The following is a 12,065-nucleotide window of genomic DNA, read 5'->3' on the forward strand; positions in this document are numbered from 1 at the left end:
GGTCAAACTTGTAGCATGTTAGTTAAGTTTTCTAGATATACATAGATATATTTCAGATAGACAGGTAATCTTCAAACACTTCAAAGACCTACAGAATATGGCATTTAAAATATTTTTAAAAATTTAGACTTTCTGGATAGTAAGACATGTCTGCTCCTGGCAGCACTGATTTACTTCAGAGAAGAGAATGGGCATCGAAGACACTCCATAAGGAGTTTATCTTCGCCTTGACAAAAGTAGCCATTTGGGCAAGAAACTGTTCTTGCCTGGACTGCTTGATACTGGACATGCAGGACCCATGGAAAGGTGATCACTGAACTTTGCTTGGCAAAATGGTCCTTTAGGTTCCTGCTTCACAGAGAAAACTGCCAGACATTCTACAGGACATAGAAAAAAATGACTGAGAGACTCTAGGCCTGTGGGCTGAAGGCAGATGCCCCAACTTTACAAGAGAACTTTGGATGACTGTCCAGGCTGCCAGCTGTCTCTGTCTACACTGCAAGACTCCTGAAAGTTGCTTGCATCCTTCTCCCATTTCTCAGGTAATATTATATCCTTCTGAGGTCTTTGATGTAGTTGAAGCTAGATACAATTTTCCTTAGTTATGATAAAAGATAAGTTAGATATGAAACCTTAGACTCACAAATATAAGATAGATAGAATATTTTCTTTAAATTTGCCAAATAGACTAGTTATTATAAATAGAATAGATATTATAACTGTAATTCTTGCTTGATAATTGTTTTGTTATCTGTAATTTTACTATGTAAAAGTTAAAACCTTCCTTTAAAAAAAAAAAGAAAAGAGGAAGTGCTGTATGGCAAATGTGTTAATAAATAAAACAGTGATTGGCCAGTAGCCAGACAGGAAGTATAGGTGGGACTAACAGAGAGAATTGAGGGAACAGGAAGGCAGGGAGAGAGACTGCAGCCGCCGCTGCCAGGACAAGGAAGATGTAAGGTACCAGTAAGCCACGAGACACATGACAAAGTATAGATTAATAGAAATGGGCTGAATATAAGAGTAAGAGCTAGACAATGATAGACCTGAGCTAATGGCCAAGCAGTTTAAATAATATAAGTGTCTGTATGTTTATTTTATAAGTGGGCTAAGGGACTGCCAGGGCTTGTGGGACCTGGAGAGAAAACTCCAGCTACACAGATATGTCAAGAAATGAGAAGCAAGCCTCTGAAATCAAGAAGAGAAAACTAAAACTGTCTCTCCACAGAAACTTCCCAAACCAACAAAAACTCAAGGAACTCAAAACATAATATAGTAAAATTTCTGGAAAAAAAAAAGGTGAATTTCCATCATTTTCCAGAGAAACAATAAATTTAGATGACAATTAGTAAAATTCAACAACATAGATGGCACTAGTGACCAAACAAGGCAAAAAGACATATCTACAAATATATATATCATGATCCCTTAAACAAGATTCTAATCAAAATTTAACCACAAGAAATCACTGGCCAGCTCTCATCCTGTGCACTCAGGTTCTCTCCTTTGCTAATAATAGAAAATGGACTGGGGGGTGCTGTGAGATGTTCTGTATGACAAATGTGTTGCTAATTAGTCAATAAATAAAACACTGATTGGCCATTGGCTAGGCAGGAAGTATAGGCGGGACAAGGAGGAGAATAAAGCTGGGAAGTGGAAGGCTGAGGCAGAGAGACACTGCCAGCCGCCACGATGACAAACAGCATGTGAAGATGCCGGTAAGCCACAAGCCATGTGGCAAGGTATAGACTAATGAAAATGGATTAATTTAAGCTGTAAGAACAGTTAGCAAGAAGCCTGCCATGGCCATATAGTTTGTAACCAATATAAGTCTCTGTGTTTACTTGGTCAGGTCTGAGTGGCTGTGGGACTGGCAGGTGGGAGAGATTTGTCCTGACCATGGGTCAGGCAGGAAAACTCTAGCTACAAATGGCGTCCAACGTGGTGGCAAGAGTTTCCACCTAAAACCTGAGAAAAGATTCTAAAACGGAGCTAAAAACAGTTCCTAATTGTCTCTCTCAAATGAGCAGCAGCTGCCGGTTTGAGCTACTTGTGGGTTCCTAGCCTGTGTGCTCGACCTGCAGTATGGTGGGAATGAGGCCTCTGCAAGTGGCACATTAAGCTGCATGGTGGATTTAGACTTTGCTAGTACAAAACAACAACAAAAAAAAGGTTTCTGGGTTACATGCTGCTTGGCTAAAAGCATAGACCCACGATAGCTCCCAGAGCTGGGGATAAACCACCGCCATGTTGGGAAGCTGAGGTGGGCGGAGCCAGTAGCCACAGCTGCTGCAGGTTAAAGCAATAGATTCACAATAAGACAGATTCAGATGTAATAGTTTACAATGTGTGTAAAATATATGTAGGCTTGAAAGAGACAAAAAAGGTGATATATACAGTTATAGAAACAAATACATAGTTTTAAAAAATAAAGTCTTTAAAGAGACAGTAAAATTAATATATAAAATGAGCCACGTAAAGATGAATATTACACAGAGAATCTGGATTGTGTTGTCTTGGGATTCTTAACTGCAGAGAAATATTTGATTGTAAAGGAAGCTAAGTTAAACCAATATGCATATTTTAAAGGTACCTTGACTTCAAAATTGGGATATAAGGATATGTTGCTTTGGAAAAGAGTCTCTTTTGTTTCCACAGAAAGCCAGAGGCTATGGATTTGTTCCAGATTAAGATACATCAGGTTTGACCAGCCAAGATCCCCTGAAAGGTCTCCGATGACACCATGGCCCAGATGATCCAACATCCAGAATGGTTTCAAGGCAACTGGCTCAGATGATACACCCTCATGGACTATTCCATAATCCTAAAATTTTCTTTGTGTCCCCATAAGATACAGCGCCCCCCCTCCAGCAGGAAGTAGTAAGAGAAGCTACGCCCAAATTCCCAAATTATATGTAATTTTACTTTGTTAAGGTTAAAACCTTCCTTTTTGGAAAAAAAAAGGGGGGAAGTGCTGTGGGATGTTCTTTATGACAAATGTGTTGCTAATTAGTCAATAAATAAAACACTGATTGGCCATTGGCTAGGCAGGAAGTATAGGCGGGACAAGGAGGAGAATAAAGCTGGGAAATGGAAGGCTGAGGCAGAGAGACACTGCCAGCCGCCACGATGACAAATAGCATGTGAAGATGCCAGTAAGCCACGAGCCATGTGGCAAGATATAGATTAATGGAAATGGATTAATTTAAGCTGTAAGAACAGTTAGCAAGAAGCCTGCCATGGCCATACAGTTTGTAACCAATATAAGTCTCTGTGTTTACTTTGTTGGGTCTGAGTGGCTGTGGGACTGGCAGGTGAGAGAGATTTGTCCTGACTGTGGGTCAGGCAGGAAAACTCTAGCTACGGGGTGGGGGGGGGGGAGGGGGGCTGTTCCATCAAAATTGGAGAATTTTGTGTGAAGCTTTCTGATGTTTTAACTTTGTAGAAAATAGTTTTGATAACTAAAAGGATTTCATTCTCTTATAATAAGGAAAAGGATATTGTTAGGATCACTTAGGCATCATTTTGTTTCCTATAACTAATGATTGCCTGTAAGTCTGCATCAGAGTGAGGAAATGAAAACTTTTCCAAACCAAATGCAAGATAACAGATTTTTTTAAAGAAACAGTGTATGATTTGTATTATACACCTAAAGCAACTTGTTTGGCTCTAATTGCTTTATGAGTCACAAGAACTTTTGAAAGAAAAGTTTATCCCCACATTTTGTGCATGTCTTTGTGTGAGAGAGAATATGCTCCATGCATATACAGGTGACATACAGGAAAAGAGGTTGTGGTGTCAGATCCTGTATCTGGAGTAGTAAGTGGTTATGAGCCTCCAAACTTGGGCATTGGGATATGAACTCAGGTCATCCCCAAGAAGAATACATGCTGTGCCACCTGCCCAGGCCCATAGAATTTTTTATCCAATAAACTGAAAGTCTTTCATAGATTAACAACAACAACAACAGTAACAACAAAACCTAAATAAACACAGAAGTAAATAAATGATCCATGGGAACATGATGCATCAATATTAAGATGTGTGTATGGTAAATTTGCAACGTGAATTGGATACAGTCCAAAGAAAATTCCCAAAAATTTATAACATTATACCTGATTCCAAAGCTACATTCACAGTGGAAACACTCAGATGCTCAATGGGATTATGAAAAAATAATATGCTTATTGACACAATGTGACTTCTACAAAACTACAACAATCAAGAATATGTACAATATTTGTGAAAGAATAAAGGAAAGAGAAAGAGCCAAGAATAAAAGCAAAAAAAATATAGTCAACTTTTAATCAAAAGACCAATGGAAACTCAGCCAGGAAAAGTGTGATCTTGACTAATGTTACCAATTTCCTATAATTTTATGTGTATAGAAATTAACATACTTCACAATTCCCACAAAATTAACTCAAAGTGACCCTTAAACAGTTATGTTTATGACCCTCCAGCTACTGATATTTCCTCCAAACAGAGAGGCCCCAGTTGTGGAATATTATTTAAAGATGTATTACATTTGTTTCTGCTGTGGAGCATTTATTTAATGATGCAAAGATGTGTTGCATTCTTTTTTGTTGCACTTGTTTAACTCTGTGAAGCTGTGCAACTCTGCCTGTCTAAAACACCTTATGGTCTAATAAAGAGCTGAATGGCCAATAGCAAGGCAGGAAAGAGGATAGGTGAGGCAGCAGGCAGAGGGAATAAATACCAAGAGAGAAAAGGAACAAGATCAAGGAGTGAGAAAAGAGGGGGCCAGCCACCCAGCGACACAGCCAGCAATGGAGTAAGAGTGATAATAAGACTATAGAAGAAAAGGAAAAAGCACAGAGGTAAAAGGTAGATGGGATAATTTAAGTTATGAAAAGCTAGCTAAGGCTAGGTATTTATAAGTAATAAGCCTCCATGTGTGATTTATTTGGGAGCTGGGTGGTAGGCCCCCCAGAGAGCCAAAAGAACAAAGAATAAAAACAACCAACAGGCCCCATGCTCTATCACTTTCTTGGCAAATGGAGTTAATCTCCTCCTATGGCTCTGCAAACTCTCATGTCTCCTGGTTTCAGGTAAACCCAGCCTCAATGATGCCTAATCATACAACAGTGTAGAAGAATAATTTAATGTCTATTTCCTGCCACACAGGTTATGGCACATGATGTGGAGTCTGCTTTATACACCTGCCCAATACCATGCAAGTTCAGAAACTTCTTTTCTCCCCGGGAACTGAACTTTCCTGAATCAGGTCAAGCTGGTATCATAAATTTAAAAACATTCTAATCATGTATTACTGAAAGATGATTCCCATCACATGTTTCTACCAGTTTCTAAATTATTTGTAACATTTATAAGACAAACCTGAAAGTGGAGTGCAATGTTCAGAACTTCTAGAAACCAGACCTTCAGTTTCCCAGTCTGTCTTCCCACTTCCCACTAAAGCAATGCCTGTGTGTGCACACTGGACAGTGATACTCCACGTATCATATTCTCCCATGACAAAGCTGTAGAGCCTCCCCCTCCCCAGGAAATTTCACACAGGGAGGCTCAGAGGACAAGGGCCACTGCCCAGGTCATCACATGGACCAACAGAACCATAGTCTGGCTCATGGTCCATCCAAGTCCCAGCAGAAATGACAGCACAGCACACCTGCTCTGAACACCCCACACTCACCATGGCATGGCTTGTGGTCTTCCTTACAACTAACTCTGTACAGCAGAAGCAGAAAATCCTGGAAAGAACCTGAAAGCTAGTACTCCTATTGCTAAGCCTTGCTAAGTCCCTCATTAGCTAGGGTCACCCTACTGGGCCTCAGAATATTAGCAGCTCCCCTACTGGGTGAGCAGAGATCAAATGACTCAGACAGCACAGGCCTCCCCAGCACTGCCCTTCCAGCACAGCAGACAGGGCCTTAGTCTGGAAAGTTTGCATTTTAGTAGACATTCTTCCACTCTCCCAAAACACTTCCTATTCTTTGTCCAAGGCACAGGTTCTTTGTGTGCACATTCCATTACACACTCAATGTCCAGTGTAGCCAATCCTTTGCTTCTTAGCTGGGAAGTTCTGCAGCCAAACATAGGTCACATTCAAACAGTGACTGTTGTTAAAGCAAAAAAGAGACCATGAATTAGAAAACAATGAAGGGTCATGGTAGGGCTTGGGGGCAATGAAGAGACTGTGGATATGATGTAGTTTTTATTTCAAATAATTATTTTGAAAAGTTGAAACAGGCTTTTGGGCCATATGATCCAGAGACCAGGGATTTGTATGAGAGCACACCAAGGATTACTCACATATTTTCTCTCAGCCTGTACATCTTAAACCTGGAAAATACCAATCCTATTAGGCAGGGCCACAACTTTTTATAAAGATCCTCTATTTTGGTTGAACTAGTGTAACTGCAGTAATTTGGTTCCATGATAAGGTCAGTCCTTTACCCAGATTCTAGATGGTCCTGGTCTGTGGACCTCAAGAAATGGCCAGTCAGGACACTTATGGAGCATCTAAAATTGATTACCTGTCTCAAGTTTGCTAATATCAACTACTGCCAAAAGCAGGAAAGTGCTCACCCTCCTTCCTGCCATTCCCTTTCTGTGCTGAGACTATATCAGCTTCAAAGTTGGTCAGTGAACTCAGTTCTTGCACAGGTCCTTCTTCATTTGTAACTCTCTGATAAAAGTCACAGAGACTGGAGGACACTCATTTACTATTCTCTTATCCTTCTCACTGACCAGTCAAGGCCCAGCCTGGGAGGAGGTGCAGGACTGTCTTACCAGCACTGGGCAGCAGAGGCAGGTTTAGGTGTTCAAAATAATTCTCAACTTCATAGCTCCAGGCAAGCCTGGGCTACAGGAGATATTACTCTAAACAGAAATAAATAAATCAATAGCATTTGAGAAAAAAAGGAATGAAATTTTTAATGATCAAGAAACATTAGAGAACAGAAACAAATAGAGATAAGAGCACTAATTCACATAAAGAAAATGTTTAAAAATGATACCAATAATTTTTAAATGATAAAAATAATGTATTTTTAAGATTAAAAAACTTAGCTATATTGACTTTGAAAAAGAGTAGGCCCTTCCCTAATAGAGGGAAGGCCATTAATAAGAGACTGATTGATCTTGCCTATATGCAAATGTTAGCTGTTGAGATCTTTAACCTGACACACAGAGTTACAGTCAATGGCCTGTTTCTCAAACCTCTAAGCTGACTTAAATGAGCATATCTGCATAGGAGAGTTCCCTAATTGCGAATTCAATATTTATTGCCTCAAGGTAACTTTCTCAAATTGCATACCCACCAATCTGGTCTGTCTTCATTCACATGACATGAATTAATACATGCTGGGAAATTAAAAATTAACCCCTCCTGCCACAATCATAATGGTGACTTTTTGATTATGGTGACTGCAGCAGCTGACTGCCTACCCTGTTTCCCCCTGCAGTGTACACAATACACTGTTCCTCCTATTCTGGTTTGAAGGCAGAAGCCATGCTCCACACACAAATCCTTCCTGGAATTGAAATGGACAGTCAACTATATGATTCAAATGGATAATTTTAAAACTCTGAAGTGGTACAGACATTTAAGAGTTTTAGAGGTATAATATGGAGGACAACAAGGTCATTGCCCTGGAGTACAACAGTCTGAAATCAAGGCCACTTGTGTCAATAGAACAGAGCTTGTTTCAGAAACATTTTTCTAAAAGGCTGGAAATGCAGCTGCTCTAAAATTATGTCTTTCCAGGAAGAAATTACTCCACACACTTAGGAGATTAATGAAGAAAAATCTCTTTAATGAGAGCATGCATCTATCTCTGGCTAATGCTCAAAGAGGAGCCAGCCTAGACATATTTTGCCTTCCACATATGCTGTCATCCTTATGTCTTTTAGGTTCAGGCTTCAGGTTACACTTTGAACAATTAAATAGGGACAGGAGACTGCAAGTTTAGCCACTTAGGAAGATGGTAGACTTACATAGCAAATATATTATCAGAATTATTTCTGAAGTACACCAGTTAACTGATACAGCAGGTCATTTTCAGTGACGGGGTCCTGAGGTGAAAGTGCCAGGGAATGAGAAAGATAGAAAAAGTATAAAGTAGAAGAAAGAAAAGCTGGGGTGGGGAGGTTTTTACAAGCTATGTCTCATGCTAAGTAAGCTTCTTAAGAAGAATAGCTTCTTGATACTACTTCAAGGGGGAAAAACGGAAGGCAATGAGGGACTTCTATGAAGTAAGTCAGCAGAAAGTGTCATACAATGGTACAAACTCAGGGGTAGGCTGCAAACAGTGCTGCACAAGGGAACACAGGGCACCTCAAGAACATCACTGACTAAGCCCACAGTGGCCTTGGCACTGATAACCACAGCTCCACGTGGTGGGAAGAGTTGGGTTCTAAGGATCTGAAGCAACCCCTCCACAAAGGCCCTGGCCCCAGATTATTACCAGCTCTATATTCCTGGTTTTAGAGAATGAGCTCTGTTTTATTCTCAATATATCAAGGCCTTAGGCAAAGCACCCAAAGCCCAGGCCCCAGACTGTTAACTTTCCCAAGATGTTCCTCCTCCCTGCCTGAGGGCTTAAATGAAAGCTTTGCTTGACCAGTCCTTAACATATCAGTGTTTTACTTTTCAAAAAGTTGTCACCTGGTGTCATGCTGCCCATCTCTCAGAACTGTGCTTTTCTCAAGAAGAAAACTGGAACTTTAAGGCACACCAGGCCTTAAAGTAGGGTGTGACCCTGTAATACCTCCTTGAGCAGCTTGTTAGAGGCCTGTTCTTTGATATGGAGATGAGCCTAGTGACTGGTTTTAAATCAGGGGTGTCTCCTTTGTAATGGTTTGGAGCCAAATATCTGGACAATCCTGGTGGGGAAAAAAAAGTATATCCTAGCATCCTTATCTCTACCAAACCTAGTTAACATAGTATCTTTGGGGTGTTTTATTTAGAGACGACCTCCCTTTATCCTTTGTGTAAATCCTTTATATCACCAATTCTACTCTTCTACATCACAGCTAAGTAATGGAGTGCTATCCAACACAAGAGATGCCTTTTAGCAACTCCACAAAATTAACTGTAAATGGACCTTACACGTAAAGGTTAAATGCAAAGTGCTGAATGTCTAGAAGATACTGGAGAAACTAGGCCTCTCCAAGTTTGGCAACTGTGGGAGCCCATTCTCGGGTTCCTTGTGGCTTTACCCAGCAGGTCCGTATAGAGGATGATTAGGACCACGGGCCTGAGTACAGGTGTCTGAGATGGTCTGCACTTGGCTATGCTGGGGGAGGAGGTCTTTTGCTTCACCCCTAGGCGTCTCTATAAAAACCCTGGGGCAGAGACAGTCAGGGCTCATTGGAATAGGTTCCAGACCCTCTCGAGGCTATCCTTTATTTTCTATCTGTTTATCTCCGCAAGATTCTCTGCAATAAATCCTTCTATCTAATATTTCCTGCTGCTCGAACTCAAGAAAACTCCGGGCAACTGTGGGGATGGTGGGTAAACGCCCCACAGGCAACCTGCCGTCCATGGATGCACCAAAAGCATGTTGTTGTTGACTATATATTTCTACACACGAGTCCCTGTCCCAAATTGCTCTGCATAGATGCAGCCCACAGAGCAAAGTTATTCAGAGACCTGTGCCTGGATCCAGGAAGTTGCAGGGACCACATGGGTACTCACAGAACAGGAAATCTGGCTACAGATTCCCACCCAGCCCCAGGGAGGACCCACCACACTAGCTTCTGCACCTCCCCATCGGCTCTTCCCCATCTAGGGACAGCAGCCCCTCACTCACCATGTTATGGCTTCCCAGCTTGCCCATGGCCCCCTCACAGCTCCCTGCAGCAGTGCTCACAGCACAGCACAGCACAGGAAAACACTGGCGCCAGCTCCTCGGCAAAACCAAGCCTGCTGTGTGGCTCCTGGAAGGATTCTGCACCACTTCTGATTGACAGTTTGGCCTGGAGGCCCTGATTGGCTAGTAAGGCCCGAGTGACAGAAGCACCTCCCATAGGATTACAGTGCGTTTAAAGACACAGCACAATGGTTCTGACCCTGCCTTCCAGCCTAGACCCAGACCTTTTCCAGAGCTGCAGAGATATGCATTTCAATAGCACTTGCCCCAGGCTCCAGTTGCTGACCCTATTATCTTCCTGCACTCCATAGGCACTTCCCATTCTTCCTCCTGGGCACATTGTGGCTAGCTTGCACAGTCCTTTCCTCAATGTTGAGTGGAGTGATTCCCTGTCCCACAGGTGGAAGGATGCCCAGAATATTAACTATTTTAAAGAGAGATGTAGCTGGAGTTTTTCTACCTGGCCCACAGTCAGGACAAATCTCTTTCACCTGCCAGTCCCACAGCCTCTCAGACCCAACCAAGTAAACACAGAGACTTATGTTGCTTTCAAACTGTATGGCCGTGGCAGGCTTCTTGCTAACTGTTCTTATAGCTTAAATTAATGCATTTCCTTTAATCTATACCTTGCCACATGGCTCGTGGCTTACCGGCATCTTCACAAGCTGTTTCTCATCGTGGCGGCTGGCAGTGTCTCTCTGACTCAGCCTTCCACTTCCCAGCTTTATTCTCCTCCTTGCCCCGCCTATACTTCCTGCCTAGCCAATGGCCAATCAGTGTTTTATTGATTAATTAGCAACACATTTGCCATACATCCCACAGCACTTTCCCCTTTTTTTTTCAAAAAGGAAGGATTTAACCTTAATAAAGTAAAATTACATATAATTTGGGAATTTGGGCGTAGCTTCTCTTACTACTTCCTGCTGGAGGGGGGCGCTGTATCTTATGGGGAAACAAAGAAAATTTTAGGATTATGGAATAGTCCATGAGGCTGTATTGTCTGAGCCAGTAGCCTTCAAACCGTTCTGGATGTTGGATCATCTGGGCCATGGTGTCATCGGAGACCTTTCAGGGGGTCTTGGCTGGTCAAACCTGATGTATCTTAATCTTGAACAAATCCATAGCCTCTGGCTTTCTGTGGAAACAAAAGAGACTCTTTTCCAAAGCAACATATCCTTATATCCAAATTTTGAAGTCAAGGTATCTTTAAAGTATACATATTGGTTTAGCTCAGCTTCCTTTACAATCAAATATTTCTCTGCAGTTAAGAATCCCAAAGACAACACAATCCAGATTCTCTGTGTAATATTCATCTTCACGTGGCTTATTTTTTATACTACCTTTACTGTCTCTTTAATGACTTTATTTTTTAAAACTATGTATTTGTTTCTATAACTCTATATATCACCTTTTTTGTCTCTTTCAAGCCTACGTATCTTTTACACACATTGTAAACTATTACATCTGAATCTGTCTTATTGTGAATCTATTGCCTTAAACTGCAGCAGCTGTGGCTACTGGCTCCGCCCACCTCAGCTTCCCAACATGGCTACGTTTACCACCAGCTCTGGGAGCTATCGTGGGTCTATGCTTTTATCCAAGCAGCATGTAGCCCAGAAATCTCTTCTGCTTTGTACTAGCAAAGGTCAAATCCACCACGCAGCTTAATGTGCCACTTGCAGAGGCCTGATTCCCGCCATACTGCAGGTTGAGCACGCACGCCAGGAACCCACCAGTAGCTGAAACCAGCAGCTGCCGCTCATTTGAGAGAGACAATTAGGAAGCTGTTTTTAGCTCCGTTTTAGAATCTTTTTTCTCAGTTTTTAGGTGGAAACTCTTGCCACCACGTTGGACGCCATTTGTAGCTGGAGTTTTCTACCTGGCCCACAGTCAGGGCAAATCTCTTTCACCTGCCAGTCCCACAGCCTCTCAGACCCAACCAAGTAAACACAGAGACTTATGTTGCTTTCAAACTGTATGGCCATGGCAGGCTTCTTGCTAATTGTTCTTATAGCTTAAATTAATGCATTTCCTTTAATCTATACCTTGCCACATGGCTCGTGGCTTACCGGCATCTTCACAAGCTGTTTCTCATCGTGGCGGCTGGCAGTGTCTCTCTGACTCAGCCTTCCACTTCCCAGCTTTATTCTCCTCCTTGCCCCGCCTATACTTCCTGCCTAGCCAACGGACAATCAGTGTTTTATTGAT

General features: G+C 41.9%; 1 protein-coding gene across 2 annotated transcripts in view; it reads right to left on the minus strand.

Annotated features, from left to right (window-relative positions):
• The window catches only part of Rnf212 (ring finger protein 212), a 71,102-nt gene extending 61,220 nt beyond the window's left edge, over window positions 1-9,882 (minus strand). Inside the window, exon 1 of one of the 2 annotated variants that reach the window (XM_059274981.1) lies at window positions 9,798-9,882. Coding sequence is in view for 1 of the 2 variants with exons in the window: in XM_059274978.1 (XP_059130961.1) it covers window positions 9,798-9,824 (27 nt within the window). In the remaining variant the exon portion in view is untranslated. The remainder of the gene's footprint in view (window positions 1-9,797) is intronic. The other variant, XM_059274978.1, reaches the window with a different exon arrangement.
• Between the last annotated feature and the right edge of the window lie 2,183 nt (window positions 9,883-12,065).

The sequence above is a fragment of the Peromyscus eremicus genome, chromosome 10 (genome assembly GCF_949786415.1).
Source record: "Peromyscus eremicus chromosome 10, PerEre_H2_v1, whole genome shotgun sequence".
Classification (NCBI taxonomy): domain Eukaryota; kingdom Metazoa; phylum Chordata; class Mammalia; order Rodentia; family Cricetidae; genus Peromyscus; species Peromyscus eremicus.